Source organism: Hypanus sabinus, chromosome 7 (genome assembly GCF_030144855.1).
Source record: "Hypanus sabinus isolate sHypSab1 chromosome 7, sHypSab1.hap1, whole genome shotgun sequence".
Taxonomy (NCBI): Eukaryota; Metazoa; Chordata; class Chondrichthyes; order Myliobatiformes; family Dasyatidae; genus Hypanus; species Hypanus sabinus.
This window is the reverse complement of record NC_082712.1, coordinates 5417025-5443095: the sequence shown is the minus strand read 5'-3', so window position 1 is coordinate 5443095 and position 26071 is coordinate 5417025. Positions and strand designations below refer to the sequence as shown.

The window sequence follows — 26071 nt, the reverse complement described above, 5'->3', positions numbered from 1 at the left end:
ACTATAGTCAAACCATCAATAGGTTCACGCAGCTTGACGCGTACCCCCTACCCCGCATCGCGGATATGGTCAACCAGATTGCTCAGTACAAGGTGTACTCGACAATAGATCTGAAATCTGCTTATCACCAGCTCCCCATCTGCCCAGAGGACCGCCCCTACACCGCCTTCGAGGCGGGCGGCAGGCTCTATCACTTCCTGCGCGTCCCTTTCGGTGTCACGAATGGTGTCTCTGTCTTCCAGAGGGAAATGGACCGGATGGTGGACCAGTACCAACTGCAGGCCACATTTCCCTATTTGGATAATATCACCATCTGTGGTCAAGACAGGCCAGATCACGACGCCAACCTCCAACGATTTCTCCAAGTTGCCGCAGCTCTGAACCTTACTTATAACAGGGACAAGTGTGTGTTTGGAACCACCCGCCTTGCTATACTTGGGTATGTCGTGGAAAACGGGGTTATTGGCCCTGATCCCGAACGTATGCGCCCCCTGTTAGAACTCCCTCTTCCCACCACTCTCAAGGCCCTCAGACGGTGCCTGGGTTTTTTTTCCTATTACGCCCAATGGGTCCCCCATTACGCAGACAAGGCACACCCCCTGGTCAAGTCTACCTCGTTTCCCCTCTCTGCTGAGGCCTGCGCGGCCTTCAACTGCATTAAAGCGGACATTGCCAAAGCTACGATGCATGCGGTGGACGAGACCGCTCCCTTCCAAGTGGAGTGTGATGCCTCCGATTTTGCTCTGGCTGCTACCCTCAATCAGGAAGGCAGACCAGTAGCATTCTTTTCTTGCACCCTCCAAGGCTCCGAAATTCGGCACTCCGCGGTGGAGAAAGAAACCCAGGCCATAGTGGAGGCTGTAAGGCACTGGAGGCACTATCTCGCTGGCAAATGGTTCACCTTGCTGACTGACCAGCGCGCGGTTGCGTTCCTGTTCAGCAACCAACAGCGGGGCAAAATCAAAAATGATAAGATTTTGCGGTGGAGAATAGAACTCTCCACCTACACCTATGATATCCTGTACCGGCCTGGCAGACTCAATGAGCCCCCTGATGCCCTATCCCGGGGAACATGTGCTAGCACACAGCTCGACCAGTTGTACGCCCTTCATGCACAACTTTGCCATCCGGGGGTCACCCGATTTTACCATTTTGTGAAAGCTCGGAACCTGCCGTACTCCCTGGAGGACATCAGGACAATGACCAGGGACTGCCAAATTTGCGCTGAGTACAAACCGCACTTCTACCGTCCTGACACGGCACAACTTGTCAAGGCCACCCGCCCTTTTGAACGACTGAGTGTTGACTTTAAGGGCCCCCTTCCCTCCACTGACCGCAATGTCTATTTTCTCAGTGTTATCGACGAGTACTCACGGTTCCCCTTTGCCATCCCCTGCCCCGACACCACTGCCACGTCCGTCATAAAAGCCCTGCGCCAGCTCTTCACTCTGTTCGGGTATCCCTGCTATATCCACAGTGATAGAGGGTCCTCCTTTATGAGTGACGAGCTGCGCCAGTACTTGCTAGCTAGGGGCATTGCTACCAGTCGGACCACGAGTTATAATCCCCGGGGTAATGGCCAGGTGGAGCGGGAGAATGCCACAGTGTGGAAGGCCACACTTTTAGCCCTTAAGTCAAAAGGGTTGCCGGTCTCTCGATGGCAGGAGGTCCTCCCCGAGGCACTGCACTCTATCCGCTCTCTGTTATGTACGTCCACCAATGCCACCCCTCACGAACGCCTATTCTCTTTTCCCAGGAAGTCTGTCACTGGGACCACCCTACCAGTTTGGCTGACGTCCCTGGGGCCAGTGCTGCTCCGGAAACATGTGAGGAGCAATAAATACTCCCCGCTGGTCGAGAGGGTTCACCTTCTACATGCGAACCCCCAATATGCTTACGTGGTCTTACCTGATGGGCGGGAGGACACGGTCTCCATCCGCGACCTGGCACCCGCAGGTGCAGCAGACCACTACCCTAACTATGAACCCTGTACCAGAGGTGACACCGTGCTCACCAGGCCCTACACAGACTCCTCACGACACTTGTATACCGGGCGTTTCGTACGCATTTATACCAGGCGCCTCGCACATGCGTGAGGGATCACCGGCGCCTAGTGGGCAGGAACAAGCGCAACCTCCGTCCCCTGTGCAATCACCAATGTTGTCAGCATCTGTGCAATCACAGCCGGTGCTACGTAGATCGCAGCGACAGATTCGACCACCTGATAGACTTGACTTGTAAGAAATTTCGCCACATGGGGTCTCTTTCAAACAAAGGGGGGGTGAATGTGGTGAACTATGTGCCTGTCGGGACACGCCCCTGCTGACTGCTCCTGGGGCTCCTCCCTCAGGCCCCTGTATAAAGGAGATCTGAGGCCTGACGCTCGGCCTCAGTCTCCAGGTCATAGTATGATGGACACTCACTCCTGGTTCCTTCTTCCAGTCAATAAAAGCCGATATCTCACCTCACGTCTCAGTGTGAGTTACTGATGGTGCATCAAAGAGAGAAACTTTTTCCCAAATGCTTTACCTGGCCCACACCTGATCTTGCCTTAGCCTGATGAGCAAAAGCCACTCTGAACACTGGCCCACTCAGAAGAACGGCCACTCCACTCCACTTGCATTTCCTTTCCTCGTCCTTTCTAATGAATCGCACAGCCAAGTCAGGGGAACTGCCACGAAGATCTGCCTTCACTCACATATGTCATGGAATTTTTTTTGCGGCAGCAGTACAATGCAATGCATTAAATTACTACAGTACTGTGCAAAAGTCTTAGGCACACTAGCTATTTCTCTGCACCTACGGCTTTTGTACAGTATTGTACTATAGGTCCCCAGAGTTTAAGGCCTACAGCATGTTGGCCTTCATTAGTCCAGGGACTAAATTCAGTCGCTGTGAGGTAATACTGCAGCTCAGTAAAACCCCTGTTCATCCACACTTGGAATATTGTGTTCAGTTCTGGTGACCTCATCATAGGGAGGATGTGGAAACTGTACAGAGGGCGCAGAGGAGAATTACCAGGATGCCTCCTGGATTACAGGTCATGTCTTATGGGGGGGGGGGGGGGGTTCAGTGAGCCAGGGCTTTTCTTTACAGTGACAGAGAATGAGACATGACTTGACAGAGGTGCGTAAGATAGAACGGACAGCCAGCAGCTTTCCCCAGGCCGGAAATGGCTAACATGAGGGGTCATCGCTTTAAGGTGACGGGATGGGGGATGTCTGTTTTACACAGGGAGTGGCAGGTGTGTGGAACACACAGCCCGAGGTGGTGGTAGACACAGAAACCTAGCACAGTGGCTAGCACAACGCTTTACAGTACCGGCAACCCAGATCCCACTGCCATCTGTAAGGGGTTTGTACATTCTCCCCGTGACTGCTTGGGTTTCCTCCCACAGTCCTAAGACAAACTGGTTGGTCATTGTAAACTGCCCTGTGATTAGGCCCCGGTTAAATCAGCGGACTGAGGGGCTCAGAGGGCTGGAAGGGCCTATTCCGAGCCGTATCTCAATAAGTGAATAATTAGACAGATAGATAGATAGATAAATGAATAACAGACGTTTAAGAGACTGGCTCCAAGGGTAGTCATAGCCGAAGGGTGGTAGTGGGGATGAGCTCCCACTGCTAAACAAATGCTCTTTATGGCATGCATCTCAAACAGCCTCTGACAACCAAGTCAACTCCTGGCCTTCACATGTGATATAGTTCTTATGCCTGGCGGAGCTGTTCTCACTGACAGGAAAAGGGGCAAAGGCTGACCACTGGTGCCTTAAAACCAGTTGCTCCGGGCAGATGGGGCTCGCTAACCACGGATGGTAGCTCATGTAGGAGAGGGAAAACTCCGATTTCAAACCTCCACTGCCTTGTGGCTATACCCGCTCACGGGATAGGCTTTGGGAGTAAAACCCGAGGGAAAATCTGGAGTGGGAGTCCCAAAGGCGGCTGACTGTTGTACCCAGCACCGGCACGGCAACTCTGCGATGCTGCAGGCACCAAACTGTACCGACCTCCGTCGTTCCTGTGGACCCGTCACCAGCATCGAGAGTGGGGTCCCACTGTATGGGCAACAGGATTTCCATATCAATCAACTCTGCCCTGGCCTGACCCTGGAGAGGCCACTCCCAGTGACTACCAGGTTGGCACAGTACCCATGGTCAGCTACGACCGACGGAGGCCGCGCGCACACACACATTTAAGAGACTGTTAGATAAGTACAGGGATGAAAGAAAAACATCAGAGCTGAGCGGAAGGGAAGAGTTAGAATGATCTTGGAGTAGGTTGACAGGTCATGGACTGAAGGGTCTGTACAGTGCGTTTTTCTTCTATATTCTGAGATATTGATGACTATGGAAGTACATTTGGGGGGAAATGTAAGCAATTCCTTTTCCTTAATGAATGAACTGGAGGCTATGTCATTACAGATTTGATTTTGGAACGAAATCTCTTCCAGAGTCATATGGCACAAAAACAAATCCTTCGGCCCATCACACCCATGGTGGCCATCAAGTACCTACCTACACCAGTCCCCTTCGCCTGCACTTGGCTTTCTGTGCCTTGTTGGCTCAAGTGCTCATGCTTTTTAAACATTGTGTGTCTATCCACCTCTGCCACCTGATCAGGCAATGTGTTCCAGATTTTAACTATCCTCTGGGTGAAGAAGTCCATGCTCGGGTGCCCTCTAGTTCAGACATTGTTTTATTAGAGGGCAATTTCCTATTACCCACTCTATCCACGATCCTGAAGGAAAAGATACCCAGCCGATTCAGCCCGCACTTGATTGTCCATCTCCCACGGGCCGCTAGATGGTGATAGAGAGCCACTTGGCAGCTGGAGAGCTTGGGAGAGATGGAAGCTGCTCCAAAGGGATCCGAAAGTTGACGGGCTGGTGTCACGGAGTTTGCAAAAGAAGGCACACCAGCTGCTCTACTTCCTTAGGAGTTTGAGATTGAGTACGTTGCCAAAGACTCTTTCTGCAGATGAGGCTTGTCGAGCATCCCGACTGGAGTGGAGGCTCCAATGCCCAGGATCACAAGAGGCTGCAAAGGAGCCAAGGACAACCTTGATAGTTGTCTCATTGCTTCTTAGAACATTTCCAAAATTATAGCAGTGGAAAATCTCAAACAATTGGTGAGAGATTAATAACGCCTGCTGTATCAGAAGTGCTCACCACTTTCTCAAAATAGATACCAGTATTTTAAAATCAATTCCTCTGAGTAATAACGATGTAGCTCATTGTATTGACGAAATGAGTGAAGACATTGAGAACAACTATGCACAGAGCTACAAAAAACAGAATTTGGGATACAGCTGGAAGATCAACTGAGTGAGACAATGAGACATTGCTAATGGCATTTATCAAAAAATGGAAAATTTTTTGAAGAGATTTTCTTTTGTAAAAATTTTAAAACAAATATCAAAGGAGAATCAACCTACAACAAACTCAAAATGTATATTGAGGATAAAAGTATTCCAATTAGGAACGAGATTTCTTGTGCAACAGGCGGAGCACCAGATATTTACAGGTAGCCGTGTTGGTTTAGTGGCATTTATGGAAAAAGAAATTCCGTCTGTTTGCAATCCACCAACATCTTGCAGCCAAAACCCTCAGCCAGTGACATTTTTCAAGCATAATTCCTGTAATATCTGCTATCAACGAAATTAAATTTCATCCATTAGATAGAATATTTCACCAGTTATACAAAGGTAACGATGAAGAGTTTGAATGCTTGCTTCTTCACACTGAAGTGCATTGGCTGTTGAAAGACTGCCGCTTGAAATGTTTCTTTGATCTTTTTGACACTGTTGTTGAATTTTTGCTCAAGGTCGACAAAAGCTTGGGAAACAAGATTGAACTTCTATATAGAGATGTGTATCCCTAACCACTCTGTATGACAACTGAATATTCTAAATATGAAACTGCAGACTGAGAATTTCAATTTAATCCGGTCAAATGTGCAGTGTCTATTTTTATTTGAAAATTGGAAATATATAAGCAAAATATTAGGAGAAGAATGTTCTCACAGTTTCCTGCATGGAAAGTATGGCACTCTCTTTCACAGATGGTGGTTTGCAAGAGGGCTGCTTACACCTGCAAACACTGAAGAAGGATTTTTGGAATTGATTCAATGATTTGAACAACCTGGAAATCTGGACTGGGTAATTAACCCATTTCTTTGCAAGGTGGAAGAACAGGAAAAGAGCTTGCAAGAAGAAATTATCAAAATTCAGAATGATGAAGAAGCAAAATGCTTTTCAAAAATGTCAGCTTTTGTGGTATGTGGCTACACCGTCATTGAAGTTTCCTGGTCTTTGGAGAAGAGCCAAATTGCTCTTCATTGCCTTTCCATCCTCCTACCTTGTTGAAAGAGGCTGCTGTGCAGTGAACCACACACTCACAAAAAGAGAAACTGCTTAGGCATCGTCACATGTGTCACAACTTGAACCAGAAATTTCAACTCTTGCTCAAAGCCATCAAGCTCAAGGATCACATTGACAACAACGTTTCTGTACAGAGCACAGGTACTGTGTAAGCTAGGTTTAAAGACAAATAAAAATTTAAAGCAGAATCAGTTATGTCATATTGGCATAATGTAGAAATGTTTTTACATTACAGGGGCCCCAGTAAGTATATTGTGCCTAAGAGGAGCTTTGGCAAGTATGAAGATGGTTCGGGGGGCACTGGGCTAAAGAAGTTTGAAAGGCACTGGTTTAGACCATAAGACCATCGGATACAGGAGCAGAATTAGGCCGTTTGCTCCACTGAGTCTGCTCTGGCCATTTCATCATGTGATCCAATTTTCTTTTCAGCCCCAATCTTCTCCCTCCATCTCTTTTTTTCTTTGCTTTCTGGCTAAGTTGGTACAACATTGTTGGCTGACTGGACTGTTCTACATTCAAAGAACACAGCGCAAGCTCTCCCCTACTGCATCAGGACCAACACTGCATGACTGGGTAACAGATGCTTCCCTCAGGCTGTGAGACTCATGAATACCCTGCCAGCACCGAGGTCTCTTCACTAAGACAGCCAGCTGTTTTCTGTACTGTTTACCTGTGTTGTGCATTTTGAATTATACTTTATTAACGTATTTCTAGTATAATATTTTGGTTTATGTGCTGTGAGTGAGATACACTTTTTGGTGCACCGTGGTCCAGAGGAATGTTGTTTCATTTAGTCAGATGACAATAAACTTGAACTTGAACAAGAATTACCGGAAATGTCCTGTGGTTCCTGTTTTTATACTTTATAATTGCAGGCTGCCTGAAAGTTTTAAAACCAATAAAATACTTCAGGGTAAAAAACAAGTTTCTTCTGTCATAATGCAGGAAACAGAGCAACTTTCTGCATAATAAATGGCCAAGTAAAGTCTTTTATGATTAAAAAGTACTTGGAGAAATGTAAATACGAATAAGAAGTAGGAGGAGAATTCTAATTTCCATCCAGATGGTGACAAGGATCTCGTGAGAATATTTAAGTGAGCAGTGCATCTATGTAGTACAGAACCTCCTCAGTCCTGTAATGGGAGTGTCAGTTCAAATTAAGCGGTCAAGTCTATGAAGTTGTAGATGAAAGCAGAGCCATGTGAATTCACTGTACGTGCTCTGCACTCAAGATACAAAACATTGCCTTTTGAACCAAAGAGAAATAAACTTTAAATAAAAAATTGACGAAAAAGAAGTCTCAGATCAGTTGAATCCAAACAAAGAGCCAAGATATCTGGGATTTTCCAGACTCACGTCTAGTGCCCAAATAGATTCCCTGTACATTGCAGCAGTAAGGAAATAACTGCAGGAATTAATCTAGCTTCCAGTGTCTGCATTGTGCCGAGGAAGTCAAATACATTTCTTCATTTGGCCCAGAATGGACATGGTTGTTTTACTCCAGGTTCTTTGTCCCAAGTCGTTCTGTGCTTTCCATAGAACTATTTCCATGAGTTGGCCATCTGATTACTGATTTAACTGGTTCAGCACAACATTGTGGGCAGAAGGGCTTGTTCCTGTGCAATCCTGTCCTACGTTCAATATTCTGTGAAACAGCTGCTAATTGCCAAAATCTGTGGCTTGAGGAACAGTGGAAACCATTAGATGTCATCTATTCAGTCAGGTCTCCGAATCACTCGCAGTGCCAGCATTCATCTCAATCAGAAGAACAAATCAACACTGAAACAGATGTATTTGCTCCTGTTGAAGACACGCTGATGGAGTTTACATGTTTGCTCCAAATACCAGAGGACATGCATTTAAGGTAAGAGAGTGAATGTTTAAGGGAGATGACTGAAGCAAGTTTTATTTTGACACACAGAGTGGTTGAAGCAGATACACTAGAGAGTGTTAGTCTCGTGAATATTGGAAGTAGGGTGATCACTTGAATCAAATATGATGTTCTCCTAAGGGGACATCTAGGTAGAGATATGGGGAGGGTTTAAACTAACTTGGTAGGGGGTGGGAAATGGAGTGATAGGCCTGAGGATGGGGCAGCTAGTATACAAATAGATGTAGTGTGTTGTGAGATTGTCTCGAAGGACAGGCAGTTAATAAGACAAAATTGCTGTCAGTGGGATGAGTTGAAGTATAGCAGTGGGCTAAAATAAAAAAAAAACAGATGTAGATATGACTGAAGATGTTATATTTGAATGTACATTGTGTACAGAATAAGGTAGATGATCTTAAAGTACAGCAGGGACTGGCAAGTATAATATATCAATGAGTCAGGGCTCAAAGATTATAATCGGGAGTTTTTCATTCAAGGATACACATTGTATTGAAAGGACAGGCAGGTAGGCAGAGGAGGTTGGGTGGCTCTGTTGGTTAAAAAATGAAATCAAATCCGTAGAAAGACATGACATAGAATCAGAAGATGTAGAATCATTGTGGATAGAGTTAAGAAACGGCAAGGTTAAAAAGACGCCAACGGAAGTTATATACCGGCCTCATAACAGTAATCAAGAAATGGGATACAAGTTACAACAGGAGATAGAAAAACACGTAAAAAGGGCAATGTTGCGATAATCATGGTGGATTTCAATATGCAGGTAGATTGGGAAAACCTGGTTGCTGCTGAATCGCTAAAGCAGAGGCTTTCTACAAATTCCATGAGACGGCTTTTTAGAGCAGCCTGCGGTCGAGCCCACTGGGGGACTGGCAATTCTGGCTTAGGCGTTATGTACTGACCTGGATTCAATTAGGGAGCTAAAGGTAAAGGAACCCTTAGGAGACAATGATCATAACATGATGGATTTCACCCTACAGTTTGAGAAGAAGCTGAAATCGGATGTGTGTCTCAATAAATAAGCAACAGTGGAGTAAAGAGAATTACAGTGGCCTGAGAGATGAGCTGCCAGAGTTGATTAGAAGGAGACACTAGCAGGGATGACAGCAGAGAGCAATGGCTGGTGTTTCTGGGAGCAATTCGTAAAGCACAGGAAATATATATCCCAAAGATGAAGAAGTATTCTAAAGGGAGGATGAAGCAACTGTGGCTGACCAGGGGAGTCAAAGGTAGCATAAAAGGAAAGGAGAGGGCACACTATATAAGAATGCAAAAGTTAGTCAGAACTTAAGAGGATTGGGAAGCTTTAAAAACCAAAAGAAGGGAAGTTTTTAAAAAAGCCATAAAGAGAGAGAAAAGATGAAATATGAAGATAAGGCAGTCAATAATATAAAACATGTCAAATATTGAAAGGTCTAGATAGAGGGGATGATCTTTCCTATAAGTGAAGAAGCCTAAGACCTGAGGACACAGCTCAGAATTGAGGGACACCCACTTAGAATAAACAGAGATGAGGAAAGATTGCTTTAGCCAGAGGATGGTGAATCTGTGGAACTGATTGCCACAGACAGCTGTGTAGGCCAAGGTATTGGGTATCTTTAAGTTGGAGGTCAATAGGTTCTTGATTTCTCAGACCCCACTTGGAGTACTGTGCTCAGTTCTGGTCACCTCACTACAGGAAGGATGTGGAAGCCATAGAAAGGGTGCAGAGGAGATTTACAAGGATGCTGCCTGGATTGGGGAGCATGCCTTATGAGAGTAGGTTGAGTGAACTCTGCCTTTTCTCCTTGGAGCGACAGAGGATGAGAGGTGACCTGATAGAGGTGTATAAGATGATGAGAGGCATTGATCATGTGGATAGTCAGCTTTTCCCCAGGGTTGAAATGGCTAGCACGAAAGGACATAGTTTTAAGTTGCTTGGAAGTAGGTACAGAGGAGATGTCAGGGGTAAGTATTTTACACAGAGAGTGGTGAGTACGTGGAATGGGCTGCCAGCGACAGTGGTGGAGGTGGATACGATAGGGTCTTTTAAGAGACTCCTGGATGGCTACATGGAACTTAGAAAAATAGAGGGTTATGGGTAAAGCCAGGGTAATTCTAAGTAAGAACATGTTTGGCACAGCTTTGTGAGCCGAAGGGCCTGTATTGTGCTGTAGGTTTTCTATGGTTCTAATCAAGGTATTAAATGTTATGGGGACACGTACAAACAAGCTGGATGAACTCAGCAGGTCGGGCAGCATCCGTTGAAATGAGCGGTCAACGTTTCAGGCCGAGACCCTTCGTCAGATGATGGAATCGATGGCTTTGCTGTCAAGTTTGCAGATGATACGAAGATTGGTGGAGGGGCAGGTAGTGTTGAGGAAACAGGTAGGATGCAGAAGGACTTAGACAGATTCAGAAGAACGGACAAAAAGTGGCAAATGAAATACAGTGTTGGAAAATGCACGGTCATGCACTTTGTTAGTAGAAATAAATATGCGGACTATTTTCTAAATGGAAAGAAAATCCAAAAATCTGAGATACAAAGGGACTTGGGATTTCTTGTGCAGAACACCCTAAAGGTTAACTTGCAGGTTGAGTCAGTGGTGAGGAAGGCAAATGCAGTGTTAGCATTCATTTCAATAGGTCTGGAATACAAGAGCAAGGATGTGATGCTGAGGCTTTAAAAAGCACTAATGGTGCCTCACCTTGAGTATTGTGAAGAGTTTTGGGTCCCTCATCTTAGAAGAGATGTGTTGACATTGGAGAGGGTCCAGAGGAGGTTTACAAGGATGTTTCTGGGAATGAAAGGGTTATCATACGAGGAACGTTTGATGGCTCTGGGATTGTACTCGCTGGATTTCAGAAGGATGAGGGGGAATCTCATTGAAACCTTTTGAATGTTGAAAGGACTAGACAGAGTAGATGTGGAAAGGATGTTTCCCATAGTGGGGGAGTCTAGGAAAAGAGGGCACAGCCTCAGAGTAGAGGGGCGCCCTTTCAAAACAGAGATGCAGAGAAATTTCTTTCGTCAAAGGGTGGTGAATTTGTGGAATTTGTTGCCACATGCAGCTGTGGACGTCAGGTTGTTGGGTGTATTTAAGGTAAAGATTGATAGGTTTTTGATTGGACATGACATCAAAGGTTACGGGGAGAAGGCCGGGAACTGGGGACGAGGAGGAGAAAAGAAAAGAATCAGCCATGATTGAATGATGGAATAGACTCAATGAACCAGATGGCCTAAGTCTGCTCCTATGTCTTATGGTCTATTGATGGGTCCTCAGTTGACTGTAGAGGTCAATCTGGGATCCACATGTTCTGATGCAGTGTGGACAAGAGTATGTGGTGACTATGGCTCTTGTTTGAGTTATTTGGTTTCTTCAGTCTCCGCTTTCACAGCTGCCTCTTGTTCTCTAGATTACAGCAGAGGTCATTCCCATGTTGCACAGTTCCCTCTTGAACAGATTTCCTCCAGGTGCTATTGAATGCAATGTCTTCCCAGGTTTTGGATGTAATGTTGAATTTCTACAGACTGATTTTTATGTTATCTTTGAAGTGTTTTCTCTGCCCACCAGGGACTCACTAACCTTCCTTCAACTGGGAGCGAAGGATCTGTTTGGGAAGCTGTGAGTTACGCATTCAGATGACATGACCTATCCATCGGAGTTGGTGTTGCTTTATCATGGTGGAGATGTTGTTAATGTTGGCCTCCTCCAGTACACCAGTGTTGGTGCACTTGTCCTTCCAGCTGATCCTCAAAATCTTTTGAAAGGGGGTCTTTACAGATGGCATGATAGTGTAGTGGTTAGCACAGAACTTTACCATACTGGAGACATGGGTTCAATTCCTACCACCGCCTGTAAGGAATTTTACATTCTCCCCGTAACTGCGTGAGTTTCCTCTTGGTGCTCCAGTTTCCTCCCAAAGTCCAAAGATGTATCAGTTGGTAGGTTACTTGGTCACTGTAAATTGTCCCGTGATTATGCTGGTATTAAATTGGGGGGTTGCTGGACATCACGGCTCAAAGGGTCTACTCCGCATTGTAAATAAGAATGTGCAGGGAATGGCATATAACATAACAAGCAAATTTCACATTGGGCAGTGAAAAACCTGATTCTAGTTGTGACCAGGAAGCTATCAGATTGTCATAAAAACATATCTGCTTCCTAATGACCTACTGAAAAAAAGATCTGCGTCCGAAACTAGGCTGACCTATATATGAACGCTGAATTATCCTCCTGATCATTGAGGACATCTTCAGTAGGCGACGCCTCAAAAAGGCAGCATTCATTTGTTAAAGACCCGAGCCATCTGGGACATGCCCTCCTCTCTTTGCAAGCTATAGACTCACTTTCCACTACACACGCCTTTAGTATTAATTACTATTATTTTCCTTATTTCTTTTTTTAAATTTTCAGTTTGTCTTCTTTTGCTCATTGGTTTCTTGTCAGACTCTGTGTGTAGGTTTTTATTGATTCTATTGTACTTCTTTGTTCTACTGGTTCCTTAAGGTTGTTATAGCTGGGAGTTGTAATGGGGACAAGCTCCCACTACCAATTAAATGCTCCCAATGTGTGCGCCTCAAATACAACCAAGTACAGCTCCTGGCCTTCACAAATGGCTCAGCTATTAAGCCCTGTGGGAAGGGGCAAAGATGGGTTACTGGTGCCTTAAAACCAGTCGCTTCCAGCAGATGGGGCTCATCAGCCGTGGTTGGCAGCTCATCTAGAAGGAACACCCTGATCCTAAACCTTCATTGGCTTGAGGCATGGGGGTAAACCCCGATGGAAAAATCCAGACCTGAAGTCCCTAAGGCAGTCCTACGTTGAGTTCAACGCTGACTGGCAACTCCTGTGACACCGCTGGTACAAACTGTATTGGGCTCTGCCATTCCTTCGGTTTCATCGGAAGAGTGGAGCAGGGGAGCTTGCTACATGGGTAGCAGCTTGTTCTCCATATTGTACTGCCCAGACAACTACGACCCAACATCCGGACTGACCAGAGGCCTCATTCACTCACTTTTTGCTTTACTGTGAATGCCTGCAAGAAAATGTGTGTCAAGGTAGTAAGTGATATCTGCACTTTGATAATAATTTTACTTTGAACTTGAACGGTAAGACCATCAGGGATGAGGTATGGGAGCCTGAAGACACAAAAGTCAGCAGTTTAGGAGCAGATTCTTCCCCTCCACCATCAGATTTCTGATTGGTCCATGAACGCATGAATACCACCTTACTTTTTGCACTACTTAATATGTATTTTTTTATTGTAACTTATAGTAATGTCTTTATGTATTGCACTGTACTGCTGCCACAAAGCAACAAATTTAACATTATCAATTTGTAGCATGTTTCCAACAATACCAGATGCAAAAGCACCACACCAAACGAACCTACACGATAAATAGATGCAAGTTTTGTTGAGAGCTTTTTTTGAAACAATGGATTTGCCTCCCAGTACAGCTGCTGCAACGCAACAAATTTCACAACATGTCAGTGATAGTAAACCTGCTTCTTGGGCATACATTAGGTAAGTGCTTCATCTGGCCCCATGGTCAGCGTAGAAGTAGCGGGTTGAAAAGTCCTTTCCTGTGCCGTACTGTTCTCTGTTCTATCCCATACCTCTTCGGGTGAGGAACCGACGGGATCACCATTCTGAGAGCTGTCCCAGAATCAATCATCCAGACAGAGACATATATTCAGTGCCATATATGTACTTTGATTATAAATTTAACTTGAACATTGAATTTTACCCTGAAACAATGGATTTGCATTCCTGAGAGATTAAAATAATCAAATTAATTGGTGATAAAATATTTGATGCAAGGGTTGAAGGGAAACAAGCTGAAGTGCTCCTTGTCACGTACTGCTAGATGTGGGAGATACAAGGTTCAGTCAACTCCCACAAGCCAAAGGTCTCACCATGTACAACACCCGCAAACAAAGTCCTTCAGCTCCTGCACACGTGCATGTAACAAATACCATTGGCAAACACAGGTAATCTCCCTCTTCATTTGCTCAGGTAATCTTCATCAACATAATAACCCAGCCAGGGCACCCACACTCACCCCAGAAATTTTGTCATCAAGAACCTGTTAGAATTCGTCTTAGAGCTGCTTTGGAAAGACACTTTTCTGCTGCATAATGTGCAGTTGTAGAACAGAGAAACACTTGAGGAATTTTAATTAAACTCACCTGTTGTGAGGATAAAAGGGTGTATGTACAACACTGACTAAACACCAAACCTGGTTTCTCACCATCATCCAACAACCCACCTGACTTGGCCATTTTCACTCCTGCCAAAAAGTGAAGGAAATGCACAGGTCATTTGATTAAAAATACTGCAACTGAGAAAAAGGATTTTTTATTGGGATAGAACACACCTAAAGGCATTGCATGAGTCACTGGAGGCGGAGGCTTCTCGGCACGTGTCCAAAGGCCAGTCACATAACCAAGTCATGGATTGTCTTAAAGAAAAAGGTTGCAAGGTAGAAGGGCTCAGGTAAAGAATTTCAGAGTTTAAGGTTAACTGCCAATATCGGAATATGATGTAAGGGGAAAAGGATGAGATGGACTTCAGCAAAGCCTTTGACAAAGTTCCACATTGAAGGTTAGTTAAGAAGGTTCAGTCGTTAGGTATTAATGCTGGAGTAATAAAATGGATTCAACAGTGGCTAGATGGGAGATGCCAGAGAGTAGTGGTGGATAATTGTTTATCGGGATGGAGGCCGGTGACTAGCGGGGTGCCTCAGGGATCTGTTTTGGGCCCAATGTTGTTTGTAATATACATAAATGATCTGGATGATGGGGTGGTAAATTGGATTAGTAAGTATGCCGATGATTCTAAGGTAGAAGGTGTTGTGGATAATGAGATGGGTTTTCAAAGCTTGCAGGGAGATTTATTCCAGTTAGAAGAATGGGCTGAACATTGGCAGATGTAGTTTAATGCTGAGAAGTGTGAGGTTCTACATTTTGGCAGGAATAATCTAAATAGAACATACAGAGTAAATGGTAGGGCATTGAGGAATGCAGAGGAACAGAGAGATCTAGGAATAACTGTGCATAGTTCCCTGAAAGTGGAGTCTCATGTAGATAGGGTGGTGAAGAGGGCTTTTGGAACGCTGGCCTTTATAAATCAAAGCATTGAGTACAGAAGTTGGGATGTAATGCTAAAGTTGTACAAGGCATTGGTAAGGCCAAATTTGGAATATTGTGTGCAGTTCTGGTCACCGAATTATAGGAAAGATATCAATAAATTAGAGAGAGTGCAGAGACGATTTACTAGGATGTTACCTGGGTTTCAGCAATTAAGTTACAGGGAAAGGTTGAACAAGTTAGGTCTCTATTCATTGGAGCATAGAAGGTTGAGGGGGGATTTGATCGAGGTATTTAAAATTTTGAGAGGGATAGATAGAGTTGACGTGAACAGGCTGTTTCCATTGAGAGTAGGGGAGATTCAAACTAGAGGGCATGATTTGAGAGTTAGGGGGCAGAAGTTTAAGGGAAACATGAGGGGGTATTTCTTTACTCAAAGAGTGATAGCTGTGTGGAATGAGCTTCCTGTAGAAGTAGTAGAGGCCAGTTCAGTTGTGTCATTTAAGGTAAAATTGGATAGGTATATGGACAGGAAAGGAGTGGAGGGTTATGGGCTGGGTGCGGGTAGGTGGGACTAGGTGAGATTAAGGGTTCGGCACGGACTAGGAGGGCCAAGATGGCCTGTTTCCATGCTGTGATTGTTATATGGTTATATGGTTATATGGGTTTGGAGTTAAAACTGACTATCTTAAATTTAATGGTAAAGGCCATATAGACATAAAACATAGGAGCAGAATTAGGCCATTCAGGCCAAGGCTGCCCCATTATCTGATCATGGCTGATTTATTTCCCCTCACAATTTCATTCTCCTTCCTTCTCTCCTTAACTTTTGACACCTTGACTAATCAAGACCCTATCAACTTCCACTTTGAATATACCCAATAGCGTGGCCTCTTCTTAGTATATTACAGCTCCATGCACATGTATCTATATAGCGTGGGCCCCTAAAACTTTTGCACAGCACTGTATTTGTGAACGTGGAGCAGAGAGTGACTTTGTAAATCTGGCAGCAGCAAAGGATGTCAGGAATGGCGAGGGTGGAGCACCTTGGGAGGATTGTGGAACAGGTGACAGAAATGGAGTGCAAGGGGTGACACAGGTGTAGACACACTCAGCCCCGAGACACCAGGCAAGGTCATCTGATTCCAAACAATGTGCTTATTGATCATTACAGAATGTCTCTCTGGTGCTTCCCACTCCCCTCCACTTTTCCCAACCACGATTCCTCTCTCAAAAATACAACCGCAGATGTTGTGGATCAAAGAATATGTACGCAACGCTATTAGAACTCAGCAGGTCAGGCAGCATCCGTGAGAAGAGTAGCCAACATTTCGGGCCGAGACCCTTAATCAGGAATGGGGGCGAAGAGAGGGCTTTATTACCATTTATTTATTATTACTGGGCTTCGGCCCTCTCTTCGCCCCCATTCATGATGAAGGGTCTAGGCCCGAAACGTTGGCTACTCTTTTCTCACAGATGCGGCCCGACCTGCTGAGTTCTTCCAGCATTGTGTACGTATTCATGATTCCTCTCTCCCTGACCCATTCCCACTCTCAGTCCTAATAGAGATCCAGATCAGAATGAAGTTTATCATTACTCACAAATGTCATGAAATGTGTTTTTTTTTGTGGCAGCAGTACGGTGCAATACATAAAATTACTACAGTACTGTGCAACAGTCTTAGGCACCCGAGATATATATACAGTATGTGCCCAAGACATTTGTACAGTACTGTGCATCAATTCCCTGAATTTAAGGTTATTGTTTTCACATGGATAGGATAGGGAGATTTCATGGTAACTGTAATATGTGTGAAAGAATTGGGGGGGGGGGGTGTGCCCACTCCCCTCCAATCAATCAGTATTTCTGTAAATAATTGAGAGACCATTGAGAATTGGATGCTTTCCCACCAATACATCAAAACTTGGAGTACGATCAGAAAATGCTGGAAACACTCAGATCAGGCAACATCTGTGGGAAGTCAAAGACCCTTCATCTGAACGAAACAGGACTTCTTCTCTCTAAGAATGTAATCAAGATCTTCACAATTTTTAAAGTTATGAAATTCATGATTATATCAACTGTGAAATCCATAACGTAATTCTTGTATTTTATTTGATCCCATTTGGAGCGTCCACAAGACAATTCTAATGGCCTGAAATGTTGGCTGCTTCTCTCTGCACAGAAACGACCTGACCTAATGAGTGTTTCCAGGATTTCCCGGTTTTATCTCGGATTTCCACCGTCTTGCAGTTTATTTTTCATCAGGTGCTGGCTCTCATAATCTCAATACTTGATGCCTTGCATGTGACGATGATATGTGAGCAATTTCCTCAGAGCACATCAGCAAACAAGGAATCTTCAACTGAGCACCTATCTAAGGTGGGTCCAGCCTTTCAGAGACAGGGCAGAACCAACTGAAATGGGCAACTGAAAACTCAGCACAAGTAATTGGCCACACAGAGAAGCAATCCGTTGATTGCCCAGAAGTCCTCCTGCTAGTGTAGGTGTGGCACAGTCGCAAACCAGTTAGTGTAACACTTTACAGAACCAGCTGTAAGATCAGTAGTTATGGGGGATTTCAACATGCAGGTGAACTGGGAGAATCAGGTTGGTGCTGGACCACAGGATAGGGAGTTTGTAGAGTGCCTAAGGGATGCATTCTTGGAACAGCTTGTACGAGAGCCAACCAGGGACAAGGCTATTCTGGATTTAGTGTTGTGTAATGAACAGGATTTGATAAGCGATCTTGCAGTAAAGGAGTCATTAGGATGTAGTGATCATAATATGATCAATTTTTATCTGCAATTTGAGAAGGATAAGGGCAGCTCGGAGGTGTCAGTGTTGCAGATGAACAGGGGAAACTATGGAGCCATGAGGGAGGAGCTGGCCAAAGTTAACTGGACGGATAGCCGAGCAGAAAAGACAGTGGAACAGCAATGGCAGGTATTCTTGGGAATAATGCACAAGGTGCAAAATCAGTTCATACCCCAGAGAAGGAAGGATTCAAAGGGGGGAAAGGGGCCACAGTGGTTGACAAAGGAAGTCAGAGATTGCATAGTATTAAAAAAAAAGGAAGTATGACAGAGCTAAGGTGAGTGGGAGGACAGATGAATGGGAAATTTCTAAGGAACAACAGAACTCAACTAAAAAGGCAATATGGGGAGAAAAAATGAGGTACGAATGCAAGCTAGCCAGGAATATAAAGGAGCAAAAGCAAAAGCTTTTTTAGGTATGTGAAGAGAAAGAAGATAGTTAAGAACAACGTTGGACCCTTGAAGAATGAATTGGGTGAAATTGTTATGGGAAACAGAGAAATGGCAGAAGAATTTAATACTTTAGATCTGTCTTCACTAAGGAAGACACAAGCAATCTCCCAGATGTATGAATGGGCCAAGGACATAGGGTAACAGAGGAAATGAAACAGATTGACATTACGAGGGAAACGATGTTCAGTAGACTGCTGGGACTGAAGACTGACAAATCTCCAGGTCCAGATGGTCTGCATCCTAGGGTCCTAAAGGAGGTGGCCCTGGAAATTGCGGATGCATTGGTAATCATTTTCCAATGTTCCTTAGATTCAGGATCAGTTCCTTTGGATTGGAGAATGGCTAATGTTATCCCACTTTTGAAGAAAGGAGGGAGGGAGAAAACAATCGACCTGTCAGCCTAACATCAGTAGTGGGGAAGATGCTAGAGTCCATTATTAAAGATGAAATAGTGGCATATCTAGATAGCAGTGATAGAATTGGGCCAAGCCAGCATGGATTTACCAAGGGTAAATCATGATTGACTAACCTGTTGGAGTTTTTCGAGGATGTAACCAGGAAGTTAGACAAGGGAGGTGCAGTGGATGTAGTGTACCTCGATTTTCAGAAGGCATTTGATAAGGTCCCACATAGGAGATTGGTGGGTAAAATCAAAGGTCAGGGCATCAGGGGGAAGACATTGACATGGATAGAAAACTGGTTGGCAGATAGAAAGCAAAGGGTAGCGGTGAATGGGTGTTTCTTGGAATGACAGGTGGTGACTAGTGGGGTGCCACAGGGCTCGGTATTGGGACCACAGCTGTTTATGATTTACATCAATGATTTAGATGAAGGCATTGAGAATAACATCAGCAAGTTTGCTGATGATACTAAGCTGGGTGGCAGTGTGACATGTGATGAGGATGTTAGGAGAATTCAGGGTGACTTGGATAGGCTGGGTGAGTGGGCAGATACTTGGCAGATGACGTTTAATATGAATAAGTGTGAGGTTATCCACTTTGGGAGTAAGAACAGGAAGGCAGATTATTATTTGAATGGTGTAAAGTTAGGTAAGGGAGAAATACAAAGAGATCTAGGAGTCCTTGTTCATCAGTCACTGAAGGTGAATGAGCAAGTACAGCAGGCAGTGAAGCAGGCTAATGGAATGTTGGCCTTTATTACAAAGGGAACTGAGTACAAGAGCAAGGAAATCCTTTTGCATTTGTACAGGGCCCTGGTGAGACAACACCTGGAGTATTGTGTACAGCTTTGGTCTCCAGGGTTAAGGAAGGACATCCTGGCTGTAGAGGAAGTGCAGCGTAGATTCATAAGGTTAATTCCTGGGATGACAGGACTGTCTTACGCAGAGAGGTTAGAGAGACTGGGCTTGTACATGCTGGAATTAAGGAGATTGAGAGGGGATCTGATTGCAACATATAAGATTATTAAGGGATTGGACAAGATAGAGGCAGGAAATATGTTCCAGATCCTGGGAGAGTCCAGTACCAGAGGGCATGGTTTGAGAATAAGGGGTAGGTCATTTAGGACAGAGTTAAGGAAAAACTTCTTCTCCCAGAGAGTTGTGGGGGTCTGGAAGGCAGTGGAGGCCAATTCTCTGGATGCTTTCAAGAAGGAGCTATCTTATGGATCGGGGAATCAAGGGATATGGGGACAAGGCAGGAACCGGGCATTGATAGTAGATGATCAGCCATGATCTCAAAATAGCGGTGCAGGCTCGAAGGGCCGGATAGTCCACTTCTGCACCTATTGTCTATTGTCTATCAGGGTTCAATTCTGCTGCTGTCTGTAAGGAGTTTGCATGTTCCCGTGACCATGTGGGTTTCATAAAAACATAGAAAATAGGTGGAGTAGGCCATTCGGCCCTTCAAGCCTGCACGACCATTCAGTATGATTATGGCTGATCATCCAACTCAGAACCCTGTACCTGCTTTCTCTCCATACCCCCGATCCCTTTAGCCACAAGGGCCATATCTAACTTCCTCTTAAATATAGCCAATGAACTGGCCTCAACTGTTTCCTGTAGCAGAGAATTCCACAGATTCACCACTCTCTGTGTGAAGAAGTTTTTCCTCATCTCGGTCCTAAAAGGCTTCCCCTTTATCCTTAAACTGTGACCCCTCGTTCTGGACTTCCCCAACATCGGAAACAATCTTCCTGCATCTAGCCTGTCCAATCCCTTTAGAATTTTATACGTTTCAATAAGATCCCCCCTCAATCTTCTAAATTCCAGTGAGTATAAGCCTAGTCGATCCAGTCTTTCTTCATATGAAAGTCCTGCCATCCCAGGAATCAATCTGGTGAACCTTCTTTGTACTCCTTCTATGGCAAGAATGTCTTTCCTCAGATTAGGGGACCAAAACTTCACACAATATTCTAGGTGTGGTCTCACCAAGGCCTTGTACAACTGCAGTAGAACCTCCCTGCTCCTGTACTCAAATCCTTTTGCTATGAATGCCAACATACCATTTGCCTTTTTCACCGCCTGCTGTACCTGCATGCCCACCTTCAGTGACTGCTGTACAATGACACCCAGGTCTCGTTGCATCTCCCCTTTTCCTAATCGGCCACAGTTCAGATAATAATTTGTTTTCCTGTTCTTGCAACCAAAGTGGATAACCTCACATTTATCCACATTAAATTGCATCTGCCATGAATTTGCCCACTCACCTAACCTATCCAAGTCACCCTGCATCCTCTTAGCATCCTCCTCACAGCTAACACCGCTGCCCAGCTTCATGTCATCCGCAAACTTGGAGATGCTGCATTTAATTCCCTCGTCTAAATCATTAATATATATTGTAAACAACTGGGGTCCCAGCACTGAGCCTTGCGGTACCCCACTAGTCACTGCCTGCCATTCTGAAAAGGTCCCATTTACTCCCACGCTTTGCTTCCTGTCTGCCAATCAATTCTCTATCCACATCAATACCATACCCCCAATACCGTGTGCTTTAAGTTTGCACACTAATCTCCTGTGTGGGACTTTGTCAAAAGCCTTTTGAAAATCTAAATGTACCACATCCACTGGCTCTCCCCTATCCACTCTACTAGTTACACCTTCAAAAAATTCTATAAGATTCGTCAGACATGATTTTCCTTTCACAAATCCATGCTGACTTTGTCCGATGATTTCACCTCTTTCCAAATGAGCTGTTATCACATCTTTGATAACTGACTCTAGCATTTTCCCCACCACTGATGTCAGACTAACCGGTTTATAATTCCCCGGTTTCTCTCTCCCTCCTTTTTTAAAAAGTGGGGTTACATTAGCCACCCTCCAATCCTCAGGAACTAATCCAGAATCTAAAGAGTTTTGAAAAATTATGACTAATGCATCCAGTATTTCTTGGGCTACTTCCTTAAGCACTCTGGGATGCAGACCATCTAGCCCTGGGGATTTATCTGCCTTTAATCCCTTCAATTTACCTAACACCACTTCCCTACTAAAGTGTATTTCCCTCAGTTCCTCCATCTCACTAGACCCTCGGTCCCTTACTATTTCCGTAAGATTATTTATGTCCTCCTTAGTGAAGACAGAACCAAAGTAGTTATTCAATTGGTCTGAAATGTCCTTGTTCCCTATGATCAATTCACCTGTTTCTGACTGTAAGGGACCTACATTTGTTTTGACCAATCTTTTTCTTTTCACATATCTATAAAAGCTTTTAAAGTCAGTTTTTATGTTCCCTGCCAGCTTTCTCTCATAATCTTTTTTCCCTTTCCTAATTAAGCCCTTTGTCCTCCTCTGCTGGTCTCTGAATTTCTCCCTGTCCTCAGGTGTGCCGCTTTTTTTTGCTAATTTATATGTTTCTTCTTTGGACTTGACACTATCCCTAATTTCCCTTGTCAGCCACGGGTGCACTACCTTCCCTGGTTTATTCTTTTGCCAAACTGGGATGAACAATTGTTGTTGTTCATCCATGCGATCTTTAAATGCTTGCCATTGCATATCCACTGTCAACCCTTTAAGTATCATTTGCCAGTCTATCTTAGCTAATTCACGTCTCATACCTTCAAAGTTACCCTTCTTTAAGTTCAGAACCTTTGTTTCTGAATTAACTATGTCACTCTCCATCTTAATGAAGAATTCCAACATATCATGGTCACTCTTACCCAAGGGGCCTCGCATGACAAGATTGCTAACTGACCCTTCCTCATTGCTCAATACCCAATCTAGAATGGCCTGCTCTCTAGTTGGTTCCTCCACATGTTGGTTCAGAAAACCATCTCGCATACATTCCAAGAAATCCTCTTCCTCAGCACCCTTACCAATTTAGTTCACCCAATCGATATGTAGATTCCTCTGGATGTTCTGCTTTCAAAGATGTATGGTTAGGAGGGATTAGAGATGAGAGTTATTTATCATGTGTACATTAAAATATATGGTGAAATGCATCATTTGCATCAAATCAAATCACTGAGGATGTGATGGCACTGTAATAGCATTAATACTTAACCCCAATGCTGCCATGCCACCCTGTTAGCTACCAGAGTTATGGCTGGGCTTGCTATGTAGGCACCTGGAATGTGGTGACGCTTGCAGACTGTCCCCAGCACACCCTCAGACTGTGTTGGTCATTGACGTAAGCAAAGCATTTTAACTGTATGTTTCAATTTACACCTGACAAATACAGCTAATCTTTAGAAGAATCAATTGAGCAAGATATGAATATTATGGAACTGTAGTTATTTCTAGTTTTCCTGATTCAGCGGCTCCTTAAAATCAAAATACACACTGCTTAAATAATAATAATCCAGACTCAAAATCGAAAGCAACCAAAATATGCACTCGCATAGATTAAAGTGGACATGACATATGGCTTGTTTATGTACACTTGTAATAACATCAGACGCAGAGAGACACCATTATCAGAGGACAACAGACTGAGTGAATGGAAAGTGCATCGACAGTAGATACTAAGTGGCTGTGCTTTATTTATGAGATAGACATGTCAAGACAAAGCCATTAGCTCATGTTTTTAGTTTTGAAAAATCCTACATTCTGGGTTTTGAGTTTGCATGAAAACCATAAAGCATAGGAGCAGAATTCGGTCCATCGAGTCTGCTCTGCCATTCCAGATTATCTCTCTCAACCATATTCTTCTGCCTTCTCCCCGTAACCTTTGACGCCCTGATGAATCAAGAACCTATCAACCTCCGCTTTATGGCTTGCCTTCCACATCTGTCTGTGGCATTGAATTCCACAGATGTACCACCCTCTGGCTAAAGAAATTCCTCTTCATCTCTATTCTAAGGAGACACCCTTCTATTCTGAGTGCTCCCCTGTGATTTTTTTTGGAAAAATATTATATCCAGATTCATCAAGACAGTGCTTGCAACCTGCTGCAGGAAACACTGATGACCAGCCCTCCAGCACTGACGATTTCAGACATTTAAATAGTCCATTTAGATATGCAATGATTACTCCTTTAATTTCATTCAAATGCAGAGCTTTTTTTCCTGTGCATGCACAAGGAGCGATTGCTTCTAATGCCATGATACTTCAGATTGCTGTGTGTCCACCAGTGTGTGGTGGAGGCTGTATAAAAGGCGCTTGCCTCAAAACTGTCAACTCACTGGATGCCTTACTGCTCTCCCAAGTGCCATGCTGCAGGTTTAAGATCCGTGAAGTAAACGGTGACAGGTGCAACTTATATCTAAAAACTAGATCGACTTGGAGGAGGGGGTTGGCCCCAAGATTACACAAATATCCTAATCAGAGAAAAAAGGTCAACCGAAAGGGGATCGATATTCCCAATTTCTGACATGAACCCTGGACAAGTTAAGAAACAGTAAATGTAGCCATCTTGAATATCAGCATCATGCACATTGTCAAGGGAAGGAGTGAGGGGTACTGATTTGCCGTGTCTGTCTAATGTACGAGTTAAACCAGAATGACCAACACTTTAGCAGCGTTTTGGCCAAGGTGGCATTCCATACCATCTACTTACCTTGGGCAAACCACTGTGGCTCTGGTCTCACTGAAACATGCTTTGAGAATGGCTAGGGATTTGAGAATTTTCTAGGGTGGAGAAGATCCCCTCATTCACTTTAAGTTTTACACCATCATCTCTGTTTCCCACTTGTGATTTTCCTATTGACATGGAACCATCTGTGCAACGATTCACAATCTGCTATCACTTACACTACAGGCTGACACTAGCTCCCGCCTACGTCACCGCTAAACGTGAATCCACTGCACAACGTTGCACAAGCCCTCGATGAGGCTCCTTCTAAACTTACTAAGCCAGCGATCAGCAATGGAGATAAAAGGGTGTTTTGTGTAGAAGAGGTACTACGTCAAACTGAGTCACGAGGAGAAAATCCAGCTCCCCCTCTTGGACAATAACACTTATAAATTATCACAACTTTCAACACTTGACATTATAGAACTTTCACTTTACATGATGATCAAAGACTATATAAAAAATCTAATCCAATAAGTTACAAAGTTTTGTCCTTAATTACAGCCTCTTTGTAAACAGTTAATTTCATTATGGTTGATTCATAGTGTCATAGAATGCTACAGCACAGAAATAGGCCCTTCCCTCCTATCTAGTCCGTGCCAAACTATTAATCTGCCTAGATTCACTAAAGAAAGAGCAAGTGATGGTGAAAGGCACGGACTGAATCTCACGAATGGCCCTACAGTGAGTGACTCCCTGACATGCACATCTTGTATGTCGAGGAACTTGAAAGTAAAATGTCCAAAGAGCTGATGCCTTCTGCTGTTATAAAGCACTACTGCTGCCATGGTGGAATATACTGCTGATTAGATTGCCGCATGTGCTTCATGAACTCCTCGGGTGCAGGTGGCATGCGTGTGCTCTGTGAGTCGTCTCAGATGCTCTCCACAAAGCTGCCGGGGAAGAGTCCCGTTTTGCCATTCCGCTGCAGGGTGCCCTTAAACCAACCATCCTCACGCTTCTTGTGTACAAACACAATGTCGCCATCTTTTAGCTCCAGCTCAGCCTCACTCTGTGGAGGGTAGGATACAACAACTCTGTACCTGGTCAAAAAGAAGAGGATACCATTAGTCAGGCCCCGGCCATTGGACCGAGCTCAAATCTGGACTGCCAAGCACAACACAGGAAGATAGTCCAGGGATGCTTCTTTAGTTAGAGTAGCTGGGGGAGCTATGGGGGGGGAGGGGGTGTCACAGTAGTGTAGCGGTTAGTGTAATCACTTTACAGTACCAGTGAACAGTTTCCTCTGGGTACTCGAATTCCCTCCCACGTTCCAAAAGATATACAAGTCAGGGTTAGTAAGTTGTAGGCATGGTACGTTGGTACTGGAAACATGGTGAAGCTTGAGGGCTGCCCCCAGCACATCACCAACGCAAGAGACGTATTTCACTGTATGTTTCAATGTACATCTGACAAGTAAAGCTAACTTTTTAACAAGATTTTTATTTGTTTTTTTGCAGCATTCACTGTAGAAATTATGTGCATGAAAATCCCAGGA

At 44.4% G+C, this 26071-nt stretch overlaps 1 protein-coding gene and 1 long non-coding RNA gene across 4 annotated transcripts in view; both read right to left on the bottom strand.

Moving 5' to 3' along the window:
• LOC132396522 (uncharacterized) overlaps positions 1–14536 on the bottom strand; it is a 210608-nt gene extending 196072 nt beyond the window's left edge. The window contains exon 1 of the long non-coding RNA XR_009513004.1: positions 14519–14536. This is a non-coding gene — a long non-coding RNA (uncharacterized LOC132396522). The remainder of the gene's footprint in view (positions 1–14518) is intronic.
• An 8982-nt stretch (positions 14537–23518) lies between these two features.
• sh3rf1 (SH3 domain containing ring finger 1) overlaps positions 23519–26071 on the bottom strand; it is a 190733-nt gene continuing 188180 nt past the window's right edge. For all 3 annotated transcript variants that reach the window (XM_059974115.1, XM_059974116.1, XM_059974117.1), the window contains one exon: positions 23519–25616. In XM_059974115.1, the coding sequence (XP_059830098.1) occupies positions 25448–25616 (169 nt within the window). In that variant the 3' untranslated portion in view covers positions 23519–25447. The remainder of the gene's footprint in view (positions 25617–26071) is intronic.